We start from the raw sequence: 22,596 nt of genomic DNA on the forward strand, positions 1-22,596 counted from the left end.
TTGTTTACACTTCCCTAGAACAGGTACTGGCGCCGAAATGTCTGGGACTGTACCAGTCGCTCAAGTACCAGCCCTTTGTCTTGGTGGAGATGGGCCATCAAATCGGCCCATCAAAATGCTAACTGGTCGGAGTCTCGATACCTTCTGGACTTCTTGCTTGCAAATATACATTTCAGGCTCTGAGCCTGCCTGAATCTTGCTTTGTCCATTTTACCCGCTTTGCTTTGCGAGTTTCTCTGTCCCTGGTTGTAAGTGGCCATCCCAGATGGCTACACAACCCTTTCCCTGGCTACCCTTTTGCTTTTTATGTACGTGTAAAAAGCCTTGGGATTTTCCATAACCCTATTTGCCAATTACTTTTCATGACCCCTTTTAGCCCTCCTGACTCATTACTTAAGTTCCTTCCTACTTTCTTTATATTCCACACAGGCTTTGTCTGTTACCAGCCTTCTAGCCCTGACAAATGCCTTCTTTTCCTTTTTGGGAGACCTACAATATCTTTCGTTATCTAAGGTCCCGAAATTTGCCATATTTATCCTTCTTCCACACAGGAACATGCCGGTCCTGAATTCCTTTCAACTGACATTTGAAAGCCTCCCACATGTCAGATGTTGATTTACCCTCAAACATCCACCCCCAATCTAGGTTCTTCAGTTCCCGCCTAATATTGTTCTAATTAGCCTTCCCCCAATTTAGCACATTCACCCGAGGACCACTCTTATCCTTGTCCACCAGGACTTTAAAACTTACTGAATTGTGGTCACTGTTCCCAAAATGCTCCCCTACTGAAACTTCTGCCACCTGGCTGGGCTCATTCCCCAATACCAGGTCCAGTACAGCCCCTTCCCTAGTTGGACTATCTACATATTGTTTTAAGAAGCCCTCCTGGATGCTCCTTACAAACTCTGCCCCATCCAAGCCCCAAATACTAAGTGAGTAAGTTAAAGTCTCCCATCACAACAACCCTGTTGCTTATACTCCTTTCCAAAATCTGTCTACCGATCTGCTCCTCAATCTCCTGCTGGCTTTTGGAAGGCCTGCCTCCAGTGATTCCTGAAAGATCAACACCAATGCAGCACGGTAGCATAGTGGTTAGCACAATTGCTTCACAGCTCCAGGATCCCAGGTTCGATTCCCGGCTTAGGCCACAGTCTGTGCTGAGTCTGCACATTCTCCCCTTGTCTGCGTGGGTTTCCTCCAGGAGCTCCGGTTTCCTCCCACAGTCCAAAGATGTGCAGGTTAGGTGGATTGACCATGTTAAATTGCCCTTAGTGTCCAAGTGGGGTTACTGGGTTATGGGGATATGGTGAAGGTGTGGGCTTGGATAGGGTGCTCTTTTAAAGAGCCAGTGCAGACTCGATGGGCCAAATGGCCTCCTTCTGCACTGTGAATTCTATGGAATTCTATGAAATGCCTCCATAATTTGCTCAGCTGTCTCTTTTAGAACCCTGGGGTGTAGTCCATCCGGCCAAGGCAATGTATCACCTTCAGACCTTTCCGTTTCCCCAGATACAGTTTCCCCCTTCTCCTTAGTGATGGCCACTACACTCACCTGTGCCTCCTGATTCTCTGGGAGCTCTGGATCCCACTGGTGTCTTCCACTGTGCAGTTTGATGCAAAGTAACTATTTAATTCCTCTGCCATTTCTTTGTTTCCTCTTATTACTTCTCCAGCCTCATTTTCCAGTGGTCCAATGTATATTTTTGCCTCTCTCTTATGTACTATATGTTGAAAAAAAACTCTTCACATCTTCTTTTATATTACTAGCTAGCCTCCATTCTTATGTCATCTCTGCCTCCCTTCTTGATTTTTTTTGGTTGTCCTCTGCTCACTTTTAAAGGCTTCCCAATCCTCTGGCTTCCCACTAATACTCGCCACTTTGTATGCTTTTTCTTTTGCTATTATGCTGTCCTTGATTTCCCTTGTCAGCCATGGATGCCTTTTCCTCCCCTGAGCATGTTTCCTCCTCCTTGGGGTGAATTTTTGTTGTGTTGCCCGTATAACCCCCCAAAACTCCTGCCATTGCCACTGTCTTCCATGCTAGGCTTCTTTCCCAATCAACTCCGGCCAGCTCCTCCCTTCTGACATTTTAGTTACCCTTATTTAACCGTAACATCTGATTCCAGCTTCTTCCTCTCAAACTGCAGGGTAAATTCTTTCATTGTGGTCACTACTCCCTAAGGGTTCCTTCAACTTAAGTTCCCTAATTAAATCTGCCTCATTACATATCACTAAATCCAGAATTGCCAGAATCGCCGAACAGAAACTTAAAGCCAAGTTCCACACACATGAGTACGGCCTCAACCGAGGCCTTGGACTCATGTCACATTACATTGTGAATGTTTGAGGTGAGGGACGCCGTCAGTGTCCCTGCTGATTTCATCTGCGGGAAGTGCACCCATCTCCAGCTCCTCAGAAACCGCATTAGGGAACTGGAGCTGGAGCTGGACGGTGAGAGGGGCTGAGAGGGAGCGGTCAGTGCAGGGTTCCTCTGTGGTCGTTCCCCTCAGTAACAAGTATACCGCTTTGGACACTGTTGAGGGGGACGACCTACCAGGGGTAAGCCACGGTGAGTCCGTCCCTGTGGCTCAGAAGGGAAGGAGGGAGAGCAGGAGAGCAATAATTATTGGGGACTCGATAGTTAAAGGGACAGATAGACGGCTCTGTGGCAACAAAAGAGACTCACGGAGGGTATGTTGCCTCCTGGGTGCCAGGGTCCGTGACGTCTCGGACCGTGTTTTCAGAATCCTTAAAGGTGAGGGGGAAGAGTCATAAGTTGTGGTACACATCGGTACCAACGACATAGGTAAGAGAAGGGACGGGGATGGGTCAGATCAAGGAAAACCCCAAGGCTTTTTACTCTTATGTGAGAAATAAAAGAATTACCAGGGTGAGGTTTGGGCCGATCAAGGACAGTAGTGGGAACTTATGCATGGAGTCAGAAGAGATAGGAGAGGCGTTGAATGAATACTTTTCTTCAGTGTTCACCAAGGATAGGGGCCATGTTTTTGAGGATGAGAGTGTGATACAGACAGGTAGGCTGGAGGAGGTAGATGTTCTGAGGAAGGATGTATTAGCAATTTTGAAAAACCTTAGGGTAGACAAGTCTTCTGGGCCAGATGGGATATATCCTAGGATCTTTGGGAGGCAAGGGATGAGATTGCAGAGCCTTTGGCTTTGATCTTTGGGTCCTCACTGTCCACGGGGATAGTGCCAGAGGACTGGAGAGTGGTGAATGTTGTTCCTCTGTTCAAGAAAGGGAAAGGAATAACCCTGGTAATTATAGGCCAGTTAGTCTTACTTCGGTGGTCAGTAAGTTAATGGAAAAGGTCCTGAAGGATAGGATTTATGACCATTTGGAAAGATCCAGCTTAATCCGGGATAGTCAACGTGGATTTGTGATGGGTAAGTCTTGCCTTACAAATTTGATTGAATTCTTTGAGGAGGTAACTAAGTGTGTAGATGAAGGTAGAGCAGTTGATGTTATATACATGGATTTTAGTAAGGCGTTTGATAAGGTTCCCCAAGGTCGGCTCATGAAGAAAGTAAGGAAGTGTGCGATAGAGGGAAATTTGGCCAATTGGATAAGTATCTGGCTATCACATAGAATAGGTGGTGGTGGATGGAAAATGTTCAGACTGGAGACCAGTTACCAGCGGTGTACCACAGCGATCAGTGCTGGGTCCTCTGCTATTTGTGATTTTTATCAATGACTTGGAGGAGGGGGCTGAAGGGTGGGTCAGCAAATTTGCTGATGACACCAAGATTGGTGGAGTAGTGGATGATGTGGAGGGCTGTTGTAGGCTGCAAAGAGACATTGATAGGACACAGAGCTGGGCCGCAAAATGGCAGATGGAGTTTAACCCTGATAAGTGCGAGGTGATTCATTTTGGGAGGAAAAATTTGAATGCGGATTACAGGGTCAATGGCAGGGTTCTGAGGAATGTGGAGGAACAGAGAGATCTTGGGGTTCATGTCCACAGATCTCTGAAGGTTGCCACTCAAGTGGATAGAGCCGTGAAGAAGGCCTATAGTGTGTTAGCGTTTATTAACAGGGGGCTTGAGTTTAAGAGCCTTGGGGTTATGCTGCAACTGTACATGACCCTGGTGAGACCACATTTGGAGTACTGTGTGCAGTTCTGGTCACCTCACTCTGGGAAGGATGTGGGAGCATTGGAAAGGGTGCAAAGGAGATTTACCAGGATGCTGCCTGGTTTGGAGGATTGGTCTTATGAGGAAAGGTTGAGGGAGCTAGGGCTTTTCTCTTTGGAGCGGAGGAGGATGAGAGGCAACTTAATAAAAGTTTATAAGATGATGAGGGGGATAGATAAAGTGGACGTTCAGAGACTATTTCCTCGGGCAGATGAAGCTGTTACAAGGGGGCATAATTATCAGGTTCAGGGTGGGAGATCATAGAATTTACAGTGCAGAAGGAGGCCATTCGGCCCATCGAGTCTACACCGGATCTTGGAAAGAGCACCCTACCCGAGCCCACACTTCCACCCTATCCCCATAACCCAGTAACCCCACCCAGCACCAAGGGCAATTTATCATGGCCAATCCACCTAACCTGCACATCTTTGGACTGTGGGAGGAAACCGGAGCACCCGGAGGAAACCCACGCACACACGGCGAGGATGTGCAGACTCCGCACAGACAGTGACCCAAGTCGGAATCGAACCTGGGACCCTGGAGCTGTGAAGCAATTGTGCTATCCACAATGCTACCGTGCTGCCCAAAGATATAGGAGGGATGTCCGAGGTAGGTTCTTTACTCAGAGAGTGGTTCGGGTGTGGAATGGACTGCCTGCTGTAATAGTGGAGTTTAGGAACTTTAGGAACTTTCAAGTGGTTATTGGATAGGCACATGGAGCACACCAGAATGGCAGGGAGTGGGATAGCTTGATCTTGGTTTCGGACAAGGCTCGGCACATCGAGGGCCGAAAGGCCTGTTCTGTGCTGTACTGTTCTATGTCCTATGTACATTCACCCCCCACCATCTGGCCTGGGCTTGCAAAATCCTACCAACTGTCCTGCCTTGAGACAATTCACACTTCTTTAATCTGGGATTATCCCTCTCTCTGGATCTGTCAAGATTTAATTACCTGCAAATGCTCTCATTCAAAGTATCGACTTGCATCTTTGCCTTTGTCTATATATATATGTTTCTGCAACCTATCTCTTCATTCACCTGAGGAAGGAGCAGTCCTCCGCAAGCTAATGATTTGAAACAAATCTGTTGGACTTTAACTTGGTGTTGTAAGACTTCCTACTGTGCCCAGCCTGTTCCCTAGTAAACTGTCACAAGCTGCACCAAAAAAAATCTTAGACATGGCAAATCTGTGAAATTCACTACCACAGTGGATGTCGGGACATTGAGTAAATTTAAGGAGATAGACAGATTTTCAATTAGTATTGCATTGAAGTATAATGGCATGTGGAATTGTGGACGAGAGGTGATGGACCATGGTCGTATTTAATGGCAGAGCAGGCTGGAGGGGCTGAATTATCCAACTCCTGCCCTTAGTTCGTATTTTAAAGAGAGAGGGACAGCACCTGAAGCGATAAAACCATTAGAGAAATGTCAGTGAACTTGAAGTTGGGGGATCAGCAGTTCGCATGGAGAATAAAATGCTCTGACCGGCGCATGCGCAACCGCGGCTCAGACTGGAGCATGCGCAGTCTCAATGCTGGAAGGATCAGCAAGGAAACGAGGCAGCTGGTGGGTGAGGGAGACTGGAACCGGAAAATGGGCGCGAAGGTGTCATAAACATTTTCTTTTGGCAGGAAAATGTGAATCTGAAGGTTTCACTGCAAATTTTGAATCGAGTTAGCAGCTGCGGCCTTTCCCCCCAATGACACAGCCGGATTAGCGGCCGCCATGTTTTATCGGGGCAGTACCTGTCTGCCATCATTATGGACCTAATGTGCAACAGTGCAAATCTTCATGGAGTGTGCAGCAATTGTGACCAAAAGGGGGAACTAATAAAATTGGGAATTGTCATGAATCCGGAATTCGAGTTCTTTCGGAGGATTTTGAGACTGGAGGAGATTACAAGAGGTAGGAGGTAGCGAGACAACAGAGGGATTTGACAGTACATTTAAAATAAATAGTGCTTCTTAAAGGTTGGGAGGTCGGCCGGAATTGCGTATGGGCAATTGAATTCTGAGGTAACAGGAATGGTTGATCACATCGGGATGGGTAGGGGAGAAAGCAGCCAGGGAAGGTGAGTGAAACACCCTGAGTGTTCCCGTTTGGAGGGGGAATGAAAAGTGATGTCGCAGGAAAACTGACGACTGCTAATGGGGAATCTGCTAAATTTGAAAATCCATTTTATTTTTAAAAATATTTTATTCCAAACTTATATGAAAGGTTACAAAACATAAACGACTCGGGGAGCAAACTCCCCAACTCAACTATACAGTTTGAACAAATGTTTCCGTTTTTCACCTCCACCCGCCCCGCCCCGCCCGATGATGGCTCCTCAAACACGGCCAGGAACACCCCCCCCCCCCAAAAGCCCTCTGCTGAACCCCTTAATTCGTACTTGACCTTTTCCAACTGGAAAAAGTCATATAATCCCCCAGCCAGCCTGCCAACCCCAGTGGCATTGCTGACTGCCACTCCAACAGGATTCTTCACCCCACAATCGGAGAGGCAAAGGCCAAATCAGCCTTCCTCCCCTCCATCAGCTGATGTCCCGAATATCGCCACCAAAGGCTCAGCCTCCTCCCCCACTGTCCTTGTTAGTCCCGTGGACATTCCCGCCCAGAATCTCCAACTTTTCGCAGTTTCAGAACATAGGTGCGCAATTTTCTGCTTCCCACCCACATTTCTCACTTGTCTGCAACTCCCTGGAAGAACCCACTCATTCTTGCCCGAGTCATATGTACCCTGAGTACGACCTTGAACTGTATCAGGCTCATGCTTGTGCACAAGGAGGTCGCATTTGCCCTTTGTAGCGCCTCACTCCAAGCTCCCCAGTTTACCTCTCCTCCCACTTCTCCTTAATCTTCATCTCCCTGCTCTCCCAGCCACCCATATATGTCTCCGTCCAGCCATTCCCTTCCACATCCGGAAGCAGCAGTCGCTCCAACAGGGTGTACCTCGGCAAGCTGGGGAATTCCATACCTTCCACGTGAAGTCCCTTAACCACTGGTACCTAAACTCACTTCCTCTCGGGAGTTCTACCCTCTCCTTCAGTTCCTCTATATACTGGCAAACCCCTCTTCCAGGTATAGGTCTCTCACCTTAACCAGCCAACCGCCAACTTCTCTCCATTTCCTGTACATACCATCTATTTCCACCACAAATCCATGGTTTTCGCATAGTGACACCAGCACCAACTTCCCTTCTTTCCTGAAATGCCTTCTCAACTGGCTCCTGACCTTTACTGTGGACTGCACCAAAAGGCTCTTCGCATACTTCCTTGCTGCCATTGGCAATGCCGCCGTCACCATAGCCTTCAAGCTGGACCCCCTGCAGAATTCTTCCTCCATCCGAACCCATTCTGCCCCCTCTTCCCACCACCATCTCACCTCCACGTTCGCCGCTCAGTAAAAATAGGCTGTCAAATCAGTTGAAACCTAATTTGGGCCTCAAACGGGATGATTACTTCGGAATTTTAAATTGGTGTGCAACTCATTCCAGTTCACCTCGGCTGCATATAAGGCAGTAGGTTAAGCAGGCCCACGACCAGAGAGCTTGCGCATGACCAGTCAGTCAGATTGAGATTTCAGCCAGAGCGAGGGTATTGAGAATTTGGTTCTGATGGGAAAGAGGTGCTTATCATCGGAGGAATGGAGAGGCGGACCTACAAGGGGGACGCGAGGGTAAGTAGGGAGAAGGGAAATCGAACCGTAATGTCATAGCTAGCAGGTAAGTGGCTGGCTGGTGACTGGTAAATAGTTTTTCTTTTTTCTCTTGGCATTGTAGTTATTGTTGTAGTAAGTTAATTTAATGGTTAATTATGGCAGGAGATCCCAGACCCATGTCATGTTTCTCTTGTGCGATGTGGAAATTCAGGGACCCTTCCGCTGTCCCTGGCTCCTTCACGTGCAAGAAGTGTATCCAACTCCAGCTCCTGTTAGAGCATTTGACGGCTCTGGAGCTGCGGATGGATTTACTTTGGAGCATCCACAATGCTCAGGAAGTCATGGATAGCACATTCAATGAGTTGGTCACACCACAGGTAAAAACTACTGAGGGAGATGGGAAACGGGTGACCACCAGACAGAGGAAGAGTGGGAAGGCAATGCAGGGGTCCCCTGCAGTCATCTCCCTCCAAAACAGATATACCATTTTGGATACTGTTGGGGGAGATGTCTCACCAGGGGAAGGTTCATGGCACTGGCTGTGCTGCACGGGGAGGGCAGGAAACAGAGTGACAGTGATAGGGGACTCGATGGTAAGGGGAATAGACAGGCGTTTCTGCAGGTGCAAACAAGACTACAGGATGGTATGTTGCCTCCCTGGTGCAAGGGTCAAGGATGTCTCGGAGCGGCTGCAGGACATTCTGGAGGGGGAGGATGAATAACCAGCTGTCGTGCATATAGGCACCAACGATATAGGTAAAAAAACATGATGAGGTCCTACAAGCTGAATTTAGGGAGTTAGGTGTTAAACGAAAAAGTAGGTCCTCAAAGGTAGTAATCTCGTGCTAGTTTAGAACAGGAATGTCAGGATAGATGAGATGAAATACGTGGGTTGAGAGATGGTGCAAGAGGGAGGGATTCAAATTCCTGGGACATTGGAAACGGTTCTTGGGGAAGTGGGACCAGTACAAACCAGACGGTCTGCACCTGGGCAGAAATGAAACCAATGTCCTAGGGGGGAGTGTTTGCTAGTGCTGTTGGCGGGGTGGGGTTAAACTAATGTGGCAGGGGGATGCGAACTGATGCGGGAAGCAAAGTGGGGGACAGAAACAAAAGGCAATAAGGGCAAAAGTGAAAGGCGGAGAAACCAAAGTCAAAAATCAAAAAGGCCCACTGTGCACAAAAGCAAAGGGGGTAAGAGGGCCAATCCATGGCTTACAAAGGAAATTAGAAATAGTATCCGACCCAAGGAAGAAGCATACAGATTGGCCAAGAAAAATAATAGGTCTGAGGATTGGGAGCAGTTTAGAATTCAGCAAAGAAGGACAAAGGGATTAATTAAGAAGGGGAAAGTACAGTATGAAAGGAAGCTTGCAGGGAACTTAAAGACTGACACTAAGGGTTTCTACAGATATGTGAAGAGAAAGAAATTGGTAAAGAGAAATGTAGGCCCACTGCAGACAGAAACAGTAGAATGCATAATAAGGGACAAAGAAATGGCTGAGCAATTAAATACATACTTTGGTTCATGTCTCACTAATGGGGTAACCAAGAAGGTAGATGAGGGCAGTGCAGTCGATGTTGTCGACATGGACTTTAGCAAGGCGTTTGACAAAGTACCGCATGGTGGGTTGTTGCACAAGGTTAAATCTCACGGGATCCAGGGTGATGTCGCCAATTGGATACAAAATTGGCTTGACGACAGAAGACAAAGTGGTTGTAGAGAGCTGTTTTTCAAACTGGAGGCCTGTGACCAGCGGATTGCCTCAGGAATTAGTGCTGGGTCCATTGTTATTTGTTTTTGAGATTAAATGATTTGGATGAGAATTTAAGAGGCATGAGGCTTTGACAAAGGGTCACCTGGACTCAAAACGTTCGCTCTTTTCTGTCCCTACAGATACTGCCAGACCTGCTGGGATTTTCCAGCATTTTCTCTCTTGGGGTTAGTAAGTTTGCAGATGACACTAAGATTGGTGGTATAGTGGATAGTGAAGAAGGTTATCTGGGATTGCAACAGGACCTTGATCAATTGGGCCAGTGTCCCGATGAATGGCAGATGGAGTTTAATTTGGATAAATGTGAGGTGATGCATTTTGGTAGATCAAATCAGGGCAGGATCTATTCAGTTAATGGTAGGGAGTTGGAGAGAGTTATAGAACAAAGAGATCTAGGATTACAGGTTCATAGCTCCTTGAAAGTGGAGTCACAAGTGGACAGGGTGATGAAAAGGGCATTCAGCATGCTAGGTTTTATTTGTGAGAACATTGAATACAATAGTTGGGACGTCTTGTTGAAGAGACAAGACATTAGTAAGGCCAAACTTGGAATACTATGTACAGTTCTGGTCAGCGTATTATGGAAAGCATATTATTAAACTAGAAAGAGTGCAGAATAGATTTACTAGGATGCTACTGGGACTTGATGGTTTGAGTTATAAGGAGAGGTTGGATTGACTGGGACTTTTTTTCCCCCTGGAGCATAGGAGGCTTCGGGGTGATCTTATCGAGGTCTATAAAATAATGAGGGGCATAGATAAGGTAGATAGTCAACATCATCTCCCAGGGGAGTCTAAAACTAGAGGGCATAGGTTTAAGGTGAGAGGGGAGAGATACAAAAGGATCCAGAGGGTCAATCACACAGAGAGTGGCGAGTGTCTAGAATGAGTTGCCAGAGGGAAGCAGTAGAGGCGGGTACAATTTTGTCTTTTAAAAAGCATTTAGACAGTTATATGGATAAGATGGGTATGGAGGGATATGGGCCAAATGCGGGCAATTGGGATTAGCTAACTGGCAAAAACTGGGCGCATGGACAAGGTTTGGCCGAAGGGCATGGTGAAGAAAGGGATCAATGCTGTATTGAGATATGACATAAGCACTGGAGATCAAGATATAGAATCAGTCTGTTTAGAAATAAGGAATAACAAAGGGAAGAAGTCCCTGGTAGGAGTAATCTATAGCTCCCCAAACAGTAGTTCTGCAGTGGGGTACAGTATAAACCAGGAAATGCTAGGGCTTGTAAGAAAGGTACGGCAATAATCATGGATGATTTTAAAATGCACGTAGACTGGATGAATCAAATTGGCATGGGTAGCCTCGAGGAAGAGGTCATTGAATGTATGAGAGACTTTTTCTTGGAACAATATGTTGTGGACCAATCAGGGAGCAGGCTACTCTGGATTAGGTATTGTGCAATGAGGAGGGATTAATGGATGACCTCTTGGTTAAAGATGCTCTAGGGAATAATGATCATAGTGTGATCTAATTCAAAATTCAGTTCGGAGGTGAGAAAGTGGAGTTCCACAACAGCGTTCTCCAATTAAACAAAGGTAATTACTTCGTCAGGAGCACAGATTTGGCCCGAGTAGAGTAGGCAGAAAGGCTAAAAGGTACGACAGCTGATGAGCAGTATCAGTTGTTTCAGGACATACTGAATTCCTCACAACTAAAATATATTCCAGAGAGGAAGAAAGATGGTAAGAGGGGTTAAAAAAAAATATTACTTGCTGAACAAGAAGGTGAGGGACAATATAAAGACAAAAGCTAAGTTATACCATGTTGCAAAGGCCAGTGGCAGGCTGAAAGATTGGGAAACTTTCTAATAACAAAATGGATATTAAGAAAGTAATACAAAGAGCTAAGGTAAATATACTTGCGGGCAGTACGGTTGCTCAAGTGGATAGCATTGTGGCTTCACAGCGCCAGGGTCCCAGGTTCGATTCCCTGCTGGGTCACTGTCTGTGCGGAGTCTGCACGTTCTCCCCGTGTCTGCGTGGGTTTCCTCCCACAGTCCAAAGACACGCAGGTTAGGTGGATTGGCTGTGATAAATTGCCCAAAGTGACCAAAAAGGTTAGGAGGGGTTATTGGGTTACATAGGGATAGGGTGGAAGTGAGGGCTTAAGTGTGTCGGTGCAGACTCGATGGGCCGAATGGCCTCCTTCTGCACTGTATGTTCTAAGTAAATTGTGAAAGAAAACTAGCACAAAGTATCAAAAGGATAGCAAAAGCTTCGATATAAATACATAAAATGGAAGACAGCCGCAAAGGTGAATATTGGTTCCTTGGAAGATGAAACCGGAGAGATAGTAGTGGGGAACACAGAAATGGCAGAGATGCTAAATCAATAGTTTGCCTCAGTTTTCAGGGTGGAGGACAAGAGTACCATTCCTAAAGGAATGGGAAATTTAGAGGTAACAAAGTGTGGAACAATCAGCAGCAATAGGAAAAGAGTACTCAACAAATTATTGGGATTGAAGGCAGAAAAGTCCCTGAGGCCTGATGGCCTACATCCTAGGGTGTAAAAGGAAGTTGCAGCGGAGATAGTGGATCCATTGGTTGTAGTATTCCAAAATTCCCTGGTGGTTTAGTGGTTAGGATTTGGCGCTCACCGCCGGGGCCTGGGTTCGATTCCTGGTCAGGGAATGACACTTTTATGGGCAGCATGGTAGCACAGCGGATAGCACTGTTGCTTCACAGCTCTAGGGTTTGTGTGTGTGTGTGTGTGTATGTATTATTAAATTATCTGCTACTTCTGAGCTTTTAAAAAAATAAATTTACAGTACCCAATTATTTGTATCCAATTAAGGGCCAATTTAGTGTGGCTAATCCACCTAACCTGCACATCTTTGGATTGTGGGGGTGAAACCTCTGCAGACACATGGAGAATGTGCAAACTCAACACAGATAGTGACCCGGGGCCGGGATCGAACCTGGGTCCTCAGCATCGTGAGGCAGCAGTGTTAACCACTGTGCCACCGTGCCCTTAGTTCTGATATTCTAAGAAATATTTATTCTGTCTGATTTCACTTGGTCTGTAGCCCTGTAGGGGGGAGGTGATGGCGTAGTGGTATTGTCACTGGACTAGTATACCAGAGACCCAGAGTAATGCTCTGGGGACCCAGGCTCAAACCCCGCCACTGCAGATGATGAAATTTGAATTTAGTTTTTAAAAAAATCTGGAATTAAATCCAATGATGACCATGAAACCCTTGTCATTTGTTGTAAAATCTCATCTGGTTCACTGATGTCCATTAGGGAAGGAAATCTATCATCCTTACCTGGTCTGGCCTGTATGTGACACCAGACACAGCAATGTTGTTGAATCTTGACTGCCAAGGGCAAGGGCAATTAAGGATGGGTAATAAATGCTGGCACAGCCTGCGATGCCCACGTTCCATGAACGAACAGAAAAGGTAACGGCATCTCAAGCTAAAATCTGGTGTTCTTGATTAATAATCTTTATTGTCACAAGTAGGCTTACATTAACACTACAATGAAGTTACCGTGAAAAACGCAATTTCTGATTAATATGGGGATCAGGGGCTGTGGGGTGATGGCAGAAGAATGCGATGAGGAACATTTCAGCCATGATCAAATGGGGATGCAGACTTGATGGGCCAAATGGCCTAATTCTCCGCTGGCTTATGGTCTTATGAGAGTTTCACTGATGAGCTGAGACTGTGGTGGAGTCAGGCGACATTACCATGGTGGACTTAGTGATGATGCCAATATGTGGTTGGAAGATCATCTTGGGGTGAAATATTTCACCAGGATTGTGAACAGTCTGGTTCAACGTTACAGTTGTCAGGGAAAGGAATTGAGTCAGTGCCTCGGGAATGGGGTTTGTCGCAGGGACTGAAGACAGTGGCTTCAATCTTCAAAATATTTACAAGTGTCCCAAACTGGATGTCAGACTATTCAGGACGGTGTGTTTCCTGTTAGGGAAGTTGGAGGTGATAATGTTCACCTAGACCTGCTGCCCTGGTCCTTGTAGCTGCTGGATGTTGAGAACTTTTGAGATTCTTGTAAAGTTCTGATCAAGCAGAAGGGAGATAAAATCTCTCTACTTCTCCATCTCTCCCTGCTATTAGCGGGGACAGAATCTTGTGTAGGTCCAGACTGGATGGCAGGTTCCATGAAGGACATTAATGAAGCAGTTGGGGTTTTACAACAATCCAGCAGCTTTCATGGTCACTTTTTCCCACAAATTACCAGGTTCATTCAGCTCAATTTCGCAACCTGACTTTGTGTTTTTGTGGGTTCTCACTCACTCCCTTTTTTCTGTTTTAAATCAATTTCACAGGGGATTAGAAGGAAAGGATTTCCAGTCGAGAAACTGAAACCAAACATCACATCAGGATCTGACAGAGTCGCCAATTTATCGGATTAGCACTGGATTTTGAACATGGAAGGAAAAAGCACCGTTCACAGTGGAGAAAAACCCTACACGTGTTCTGTGTGTGGACGAAGCTTCAGCCATTCATCTGGCTTGTCAAAACACAAGTGCAGCCACTCTGGGGAGAAACCGTGGAAATGTGGGGACTGTGGGAAAGGATTTGGTTACCCGTCTGAACTGGAAACTCATCGATACCGTCACACTGGAGAGTGGCCACTCACTTGCTTGACGTGTGGGAAAGGATTCACTGATTCCTCGAACCTCCTGAGACATCAGCGAGTTCACACTGGGGAGAGACCATTCACCTGCTCTGTGTGTACAAAAACATTTACACAACAATCCCACCTGCAAACACACCGGCGAGTTCACACTGGGGAAAGGCCATTCACCTGCTCCAAATGTGGGTTGAGATTAATTGATTCATCTGCACTGCTCAAACATCAGCGAATTCACAGTGGGGAGAGACCTTTTAAGTGCTCAGACTGTGGGCAGTGCTATAAAACCTCCGGGAACCTGCTGTCCCATCAACGTGTTCACACTGACGAGAGACCGTTCAGATGCTCGCAATGTGGGACTGGGTTCAAGTGGTCATCTCAACTCACTGCCCATCAGCGAGTTCACACTGGGGAGAGGCCGTTCACCTGCCCAGAGTGTGGGAAGGGATTCACTCAGTTACCCCACCTGCAGAGACACCAGCGAATTCACATTCGGAAGAGACTGTTCACATCCCCGAGTGTGGGAAGGGATTCACTCAGTCATCTGACCGTCTGAAACACCAGCAGATTCATATTGGAGAGAGACCGGCAGTTTGAGAGACCGGCAGTTTGAGAGGGAGAAGATCAGATGTAACGGTATTACAATTAAATAAGGGTAACTACAAAGACATGAGGGAGGAGCTGGCCAGAGTTGATTAGAAAAGGAGTCTAGTAGGGAAGACAGTGGAACAGCAATGGCAGGAGTTTTTGGAGGTTATTAGGGAGGCACAACAGAAATTCATCCCAAGGAGGAGGAAATATGCTTACGGGAGGACAAGGCATCCATGACTGACGAGGGATGCCGAGGACAACATAAAAGCTAAAGAAAAAACAATGTGGCGAGGGTTAGTGGGAAGCTGGAGGATTGGGAAGCCTTCAAAAGCGAGCAGAGGCCAACTAAAAAAGCAAGAAGGGGGGAGAAGATGAAGTATGAGTGCAAGCTAGCTAGTAATATAAAGGAAGATAGGAAGAGTTGTTTTCAATATATAAAAGGTAATAGAGAGGCAAAAATAGACATTGGACCACTAGAAAATGTGGCTGGAGAAGTAATAATAGGAAACAAAGAAATGGCAGACGAACTGAATAGTTACTTTACATCAGTCTTAACGGTGGAAGACACCAGTGGGATGCCAGAGCTCCAGGAGAACCAGGGGGCAGAGGTGAGTGCAGTGACTATTACTAAGGGGAAGGTTCTGGGAAAAGGTCTGAAGGTGGATAAGTCATCTGGACCGGATGGACTACACCCCAGGGTCCTAAAAGAGACAGCTGAGGAAATTGTGGCATTGGTGATGATCTTTCAGGAATCACTGGAGGCAGGAAGGGTCCCAGAAGACTGGTAAGTGGCTAATGTAATACCCCTGTTTAAGAAGGGAGGGAGGCAGTCGACTGGAAATTATAGGCCGGTTATCCTGACTTTGGTCATTGGTAAGATTTTTAGAGTCTGTTATTAAAGATGAGATCGAAGTACTTGGAAGTGCATGGTAAAGTAGGACTGAGTCAGCACGGCTTTGTCAAAGGGAGGTCATGTCTGACTAATCTGTTAGAGTTCTTTGAGGAGGTAACCAGGAAGTTAAACAAAGGAGAACCAGGGACGTGATTTATTTAGATTTACAGAAGGCCTTTGACAAGGTGCCGCATAGGAGACTGTTAAATAAGTCAAAAGCCCATGGTGTTAAGGGTCAGATCCTGGCATGGATAGAGGATTGGCTGACTGGCAGAAGGCAGAGAGTAGGGATAAAGGTGTCTTTTTCAGGATGGCAGAGTGACGAGTGGTGTGCCTCAGAGGTCTGTGCTGTGACCACAACTTTTCACATTTTATATAAATGATCTAGAAGAAGGAACTGAAGGCACTGTTGCTAACTTTGCAGATGATACAAAGAGCTGTGGAGGGACAGGTAGTATTGAGGAAGCAAGGGCTGCCAAAGGATTTGGACAAGCTAGGAGAGTGGGCAATGAAGTGGCAGGTAGTATTGAGGAAGCAAGGGGGCTGCAGAAGGATTTGGACAAGCTAAGAGAGAGGGCAATGAAGTGTAAATGAAATACAATGTGGAAAAGTGAGGTTATGCACTTTGGAAGGAGGAATTTAGGCATCGACTATTTTCTAAATGGGGAAATGCTTAGAAAATCAGAAGCACAAAGGGGCTTGCGCTGCTTGATGTGGGAGCTGGCAGATCCCATTGTGAGCTGCAGCGACCACATCTGCAGTAAGTGTTGGCTGCTCGAAGAGCTCCGGCTCAGAGTTGATGAGCTGGAGTCTGAGCTTCAAACACTGAGGCACATCCGGGAGGGGGAGACTTACCTGGACACTGTGTTTCAGGAGGCAGTCACACCTGTCAAAGTAAGTAGTTTAAATCCTGCCAGTGGCCAGGGACTGCAGGGTGTGACTGCAAGTCAGGCAGGTAAAGGGAACCAGCAGTCAGGAATGCAGGAGCCTCAGCCCTTGACCCTGGCCAAGAGGTATGAGGCACTTGCTCCCTGTGTGGATGGCGAACAGGGCTGCAGGAAGGATGAGTCAGCTGACCAAGGCACCATGGTTCAGCAGGCCATTCAAGGGGAGGGAGTAAATAGGCAAGTAGGGGATTCTATTATCAGGGGGATAGATAGTATCCTTTGTGAGCAGGTTAAAGAGACCCGCATGGTATGTTGCCTGCCCGGTGCTAGGGTGCGGGACATCTCTGACCGGCTTGAAAGGATACTGGAGAGGGAGGGGGAGGATCCAGTTGTTGTGGTCCATGTCGGTACCAACAACATAGGCAAGTCTAGGAAAGAGGACCTGTTTAGAGATTATAAAGAGCTAGGATTCAAATTTAAAAAAACAGGTCCTCAAGGGTCATAATCTCCGGATTACTGCCCGAGCCACGTGCAAATTGGCATAGAACATAGAAAATACAGCACAGAACAGGCCCTTCAGCCCACGATGTTGCGCCGAACCTTTGTCCTAGATTAATCATAGATTATCATTGAAAGAGGCAAGAATAAGGGAAGTTAACACGTGGCTGAAAGAGTGGTGTGGGAAAGAGGGGTTCCTTTTCATGGGACACTGGCATCAGTTTTGGGACAGGGGGGACCTATACCGTTGGGATGGTCTCCACCTGAACCGAGCTGGGACCAGTGTTCTGGCGAAAAGAGTAAATAGGGTGGTCAATAGGACTTTAAACTAGAGATTGGGGGGGAAGGGAAAGTCAGGGAGCCAAGAGGTGAAGTAATCAGTGGGAAGTGTAGCTGCATAGGAATACAAAAAAGCACGAAAAGACAGAACTCAGGAGAGGTTACGATAGTCCCCATCCCACAAAATATGACAGTGTATGGAAAGGCTCAGTAAACCAAGGTCCACCACACTAAGAAAACAAAAAGGGACAGTCAATAGAGAAGTAAAGGTGCTATATTTAAATGCGCGCAGTGTACGGACCAAGGTAGATGAGCTTGTGGCCCAGATTGTGACTGGCAGGTGTGATGTGGTAGGCATCACAGAGACGCGGTTGTAGTGGGTTCAGAACTGGCATTTAAACATCCAGGGATTCACAACCTATCGAAAAGACAGAGAGGTGGGCAGAGGGGGCGGGGTTGCCTTGTTAATTAGGAATGAAATTAAATCAATAGCACTAAACGACATAGGGTGAGATGATGTGCAGTCTGTGTGGGTAGAGTTGAGGAACCACAAAGGCAAAAAAACCATAATGGGAGTTATGTACAGGCCTCCTAACAGTGGTCAGGACCAGGGGCACAAAATGCACCACAAAATAGAAAGTGCATGTCAGAAAGGCAAGGTCACAGTGATCATGGGGGACTTCAATATGCAGGTGGACTGGGTAAATAATGCTGCCAGTGGACCCAAGGAAAGGGAATTCATTGAATGTTTACAGGAGGGTGTTTTGGAACAGCTTGTGATGGAGCCCACGAGGGAACAGGCCATTCTGGACTTAGTGTTATGTAATGAGCCAGACTTGATTAAAGATCTTAAAGTAAGGGAACACTTCGGAGGCAGTGATCATAATGTGGTAGAATTCAATCTCCAATTTGAAAGAAAGAAGGTAGAATCAGATGTAAAGGTGTTACAGTTAAATAAAGGTAACTACAGGGGCATGAGGGAGGAACTGATGAAAATCGACTGGGAGCAGAGCCTAGTGGGAAAGACAGTAGAACAGCAATGGCAGGAGTTTCTGGGAGTAATTGAGGACACAGTACAGAGGTTCATCCCAAAGAAAAGAAAGGTTATCCGAGGAGAGATTAGGCAGCCATGGCTGACAAAGGAAGTTGGGGAATGCATCAAAGCAAAAGAGAAAGCCTATAATGTGGCAAAGAGTAGTGGGAAGTCAGAAGATTGGGAAGGCTACAAAAACAAACCGAGGATAACAAAGAGAGAAATAAGGAAAGAGAGGATCAATTATGAAGGTAGGCTAGCCAGTAACATTAGGAATGATAGTAAAAGTTTCTTTAAATACATTAAAAACAAACGGGAGGCAAAAGTAGACATTGGGCCGCTCCAAAATGACGCTGGTAATCTAGTGATGGGAGACCAGGAAATAGCTGAGGAACTAAATAAGTACTTTGCATCAGTCTTCACAGTAGAAAACATGAGTAATATGCCAACAATTCAGGAGAGTCAGGGGGCAGAGTCGAATATGGTAGCCATCACAAAGGAGAAAGTGCTAGAGAAACTAAGAGGTCTAAAAATTGGAAAATCGCTGTTGTAACCCCCCTGTTCAAGAAGGGAACAAGGAAAAAGATGGAAAATTATAGGCCAATTAGCCTAACCTCGGTTGTTGGCAAGATTCTAGAATCCATTGTTAAGGATGTGATTTCTAAATTCTTGGAAGTGCAGGGTCGGATTAGGACAAGTCAGCATGGATTTAGTAAGGGGAGGTCGTGCCTAACAAACCTGTTAGAGTTCATTGAAGAGATAACAAATAGGTTAGACCAAGGAGAGCCAATGGATGTTATCTATCTTGACTTCCAAAAGGCCTTTGGTAAGGTGCCTCACGGGAGACTGCTGAGTAAAATAAGGGCCCATGGTATTCGAGGCAAGGTACTAACATGGATTGACGATTGGCGATTGGCTGTCAGGCAGAAGGCAGAGAGTTGGGATAAAAGGTTCTTTTTCGGAATGGTAACCGGTGACGAGTGGTGTCCCCCAGGGTTCAGTGTTGGGGCCACAGCTGTTCTCTTTATATATTAACGATGACGGGACTGGGGGCATTCTGGCTAAGTTTGCCGATGATACAAAGATAGGTAGAACATAAGAACTAGGAACAGGAGTAGGCCATCTGGCCCCTCGAGCCTGCTCCGCCATTTAATGAGATCATGGCTGGTCTTTGTGGACTCAGCTCCACTCTCTGGCCCGTACACCATATCCTCGAATCCCTTTATTCTTTAGAAAGGCATCTATCTTTTTCTTAAAAACGTTTAAAGAAGGAGCCTCAACTGCTTCACTGGGCAAGGAATTCCAGAGATTCACAATCCTTTGGGTGAAGAAGTTCCTCCTACACTCCGTCCTAAATCTACCTCCCCTTATTTTGAGGCTATGCCCCCTAGTTCTGCTTTCCCCGACCAGTGGAAACAACCTGCCCGCATCTATCCTATCTGTTCCTTTCATAATTTTATATGTCCCAATAAGATCCCCCCGCATCCTTCTAAACTCCAATGAGTACAGTCCCAGTCTACTCAACCTCTCGTCATAATCTAATCCCCTCAACTCTGGGATCAACCTAGTGAATCTCCTCTGCACTCCCTCCAGTGCCAATATGTCCTTTCTCAGGTAAGGAGACCAAAACTGAACACAATACTCCAGATGCGGCCTCACCAACACCCTATACAATTGCAGCATAACCTCACTAGTCTTGAACTCCATCCCTCTAGCAATGAAAGACAAAACTCGATTAGCCTTCTTAATCACCTGTTGCACCTGCACACCAACTTTTTGCGACTCGTGCACCGGAGGGGCAGGTAGTATGGAGGAGGTGGGGAGGCTGCAGAAAGATTTAGACAGTTTAGGAGAGTGGTCCAAGAAATGGCTGATGAAATTCAACGTGGGCAAGTGCGAGGTCTTGCACTTTGGAAAAAAGAATAGAGGCATGGACTATTTTCTAAACGGTGACAAAATTCATAATGCTGAAGTGCACAAGGGACTTGGGAGTCCTAGTCCAGGATTCTCGAAAGGTAAACTTGCAGGTTGAGTCCGTAATTAAGAAAGCAAATGCAATGTTGTCATTCATCTCAAGAGGCTTGGAATATAAAAGCAGGGATGTACTTCTGAAGCTTTATAAAGCATTAGTTAGGCCCCATTTAGAATACTGTGAGCAATTTTGGGCCCCACACCTCAGGAAGGACATACTGGCACTGGAGCGGGTCCAGCGGAGATTCACACGGATGATCCCAGGAATGGTAGGCCTAACATACGATGAACGTCTGAGGATCCTGGGATTATATTCATTGGAGTTTGGGAGGTTGAGGGGAGAACTAATAGAAACTTACAAGATAATGAATGGCTTAGATAGGGTGGACGTAGGGAAGTTGTTTCCATTAGCAGGGGAGACTAGGACCCGGGGGCACAGCCTTAGAATAAAAGGGAGTCACTTTAGAACAGAGATGAGGAGAAATTTCTTCAGCCAGAGAGTGGTGGGTCTGTGGAATTCATTGCCACAGAGGGCGGTGGAGACCGGGACGTTGAGTGTCTTTAAGACAGAGGTTGATAAATTCTTGATTTTTCGAGGAATTAAGGGCTATGGAGAGAGAGCGGGTAAATGGAGTTGAAATCAGCCATGATTGAATGGTGGAGTGGACTCGCTGGGCCGAATGGCCTTACTTCCGCTCCTATGTCTTATGGTCTTATGGACGTGGGAGTCCTTGTTCATGATTCTCTTAAGGTTAATGTGCGGGTTCAGTTGGCAGTTAAGAAGGCAAATGCAATGTAAGTATTCATGTCAAGAGGGCTAAAATGCAGGACCAGGGAAGTACGTCTGAGGCTATATAAGGCTCTGGTCAGACCCCATTTGGAGTATTGTGAGCAATTTTGGGCCCTGTATCGAAGGAAGGATGTGCTGGACTTGGAATGGGTCCAGAGGAGGTTCGCAAGAATGATCCCTGGAATGAAGAGCTTGTCGTATGAGGAACGGTTGAGGACTCTGGGTCTGTACCCATTGGAGTTTAGAAGGATGAGGGGGGATCTTATTGAAACTTACAGGATACTGCGAGGCCTGGATAGAGTGGACATGGAGAGGATGTTTCCACTTGTAGGAAAAACTAGAACCAGAGGACACAATCTCAGACTAAAGGGACGATCCTTTAAAACTGAGATGCAGAGGAATTTCTTCAGCCAGAGGGTGGTGAATCTGTGGAACTCTTACCGCAGAAGGCTGTGGAGGCCAAATTATTGAGTGTCTTTAAGACTGAGTTAGATAGGTTCTTGATTAATAAGGGGTTATGGGGAGAAGGCAGGAGAATGGGGATGAGAAAATATTAGCCATGATTGAATGGTGGAGCAGACTCAATGGGCCGAGTGGCCTAATTCTGCTCTTACGTCTTATGGTCTTAGGGAGACCTTCCAGCTGTTCCACTTATGGGAAAGTATTCTCCACCCTGCTGAAACACCAGCGAGTTCACAAGTAACAACAGTTATTGAAATTTGCCTCTAATCACATCAGGATTGAACTATGTATATTATGGTCTGTTTTTGTGATGCTAATAAACTTCAGCCCAGTTACAGGTGTTAATAAAATCAGATAAATCTGTCTTCTCTTAAAAACAGTGTGTTGAGTCTTTTCAGTATCTCTGACACATGTTCCTTTTCAGGGGTTGTCATTCCCTGTGTCCTCCATCTCGACTCACTGTACACCAGCAGGTTCAAATTTGCAGATGACACTAAAGTCGGTGGAGTTGTGGACAGTGCGGAAGGATGTTACAAGTTACGGAGGGACATAGATAAGCTGCAGCGCTGGGCTGAGGTGGGAAATGGAGTTTAATGCAGAAAAGTGTGAGGTGATTCATTTTGGAAGGAATAACAGGAAGACAGAGTACTGGGCTAATGGTAAGATTCTTGGTAGTGTGGATGAGCAGAGAGAACTCTGTGTCCATGTATATAGATCCCTGAAAGTTGTCACCCAGGTTGAGAGGGTTGTTAAGGCGTACGGTGTGTTAGCTTTTATTGGTAGAGGGATTGAGTTTCGGAGCCATGAGGTCATGTTGCAGCTGTACAAAACTCTGGTGCGGCCGCATTTGGAGTATTGCGTGCAATTCTGGTCGCCGCATTATAGGAAGGATGTGGAAGGATTGGAAAGGGTGCAGAGGGGATTTACCAGAATGTTACCTGGTATGGAGGGAAGATCTTACGAGGGAAGGCTGAGGGACTTGAGTCTGTTTT

At 46.3% G+C, this 22,596-nt stretch overlaps 1 protein-coding gene across 2 annotated transcripts; it reads left to right on the forward strand.

Annotated features, from left to right (window-relative positions):
- Positions 1–5,675: 5,675 nt before the first annotated feature.
- On the forward strand, positions 5,676–21,981 carry LOC140420846 (uncharacterized). Of its 2 annotated transcripts, none has more exons than XM_072504926.1 (2): positions 5,676–5,721; positions 13,894–21,981. In XM_072504926.1, the coding sequence occupies exon 2, from the start codon at positions 17,918–17,920 to the stop codon at positions 18,932–18,934; it is 1,017 nt and encodes a 338-aa protein (XP_072361027.1). In that variant the 5' UTR covers positions 5,676–5,721; positions 13,894–17,917; the 3' UTR covers positions 18,935–21,981. The 2 variants fall into 2 exon arrangements, with proteins under 2 accessions (XP_072361027.1, XP_072361026.1); XM_072504925.1 differs by lacking the exon at positions 5,676–5,721 and adding an exon at positions 5,730–6,060.
- The last annotated feature ends 615 nt before the right edge of the window (positions 21,982–22,596 follow it).

This window comes from Scyliorhinus torazame, chromosome 5 (assembly GCF_047496885.1).
Source record: "Scyliorhinus torazame isolate Kashiwa2021f chromosome 5, sScyTor2.1, whole genome shotgun sequence".
In the NCBI taxonomy this organism is placed as follows: Eukaryota; Metazoa; Chordata; class Chondrichthyes; order Carcharhiniformes; family Scyliorhinidae; genus Scyliorhinus; species Scyliorhinus torazame.

What these genes read in the sequence shown, in the direction of transcription:
- LOC140420846 (XM_072504926.1), top strand. Translation starts at nt 17,918, where the DNA reads ATGGGAGTTATGTACAGGCCTCCTAACAGTGGTCAGGACCAGGGGCAC.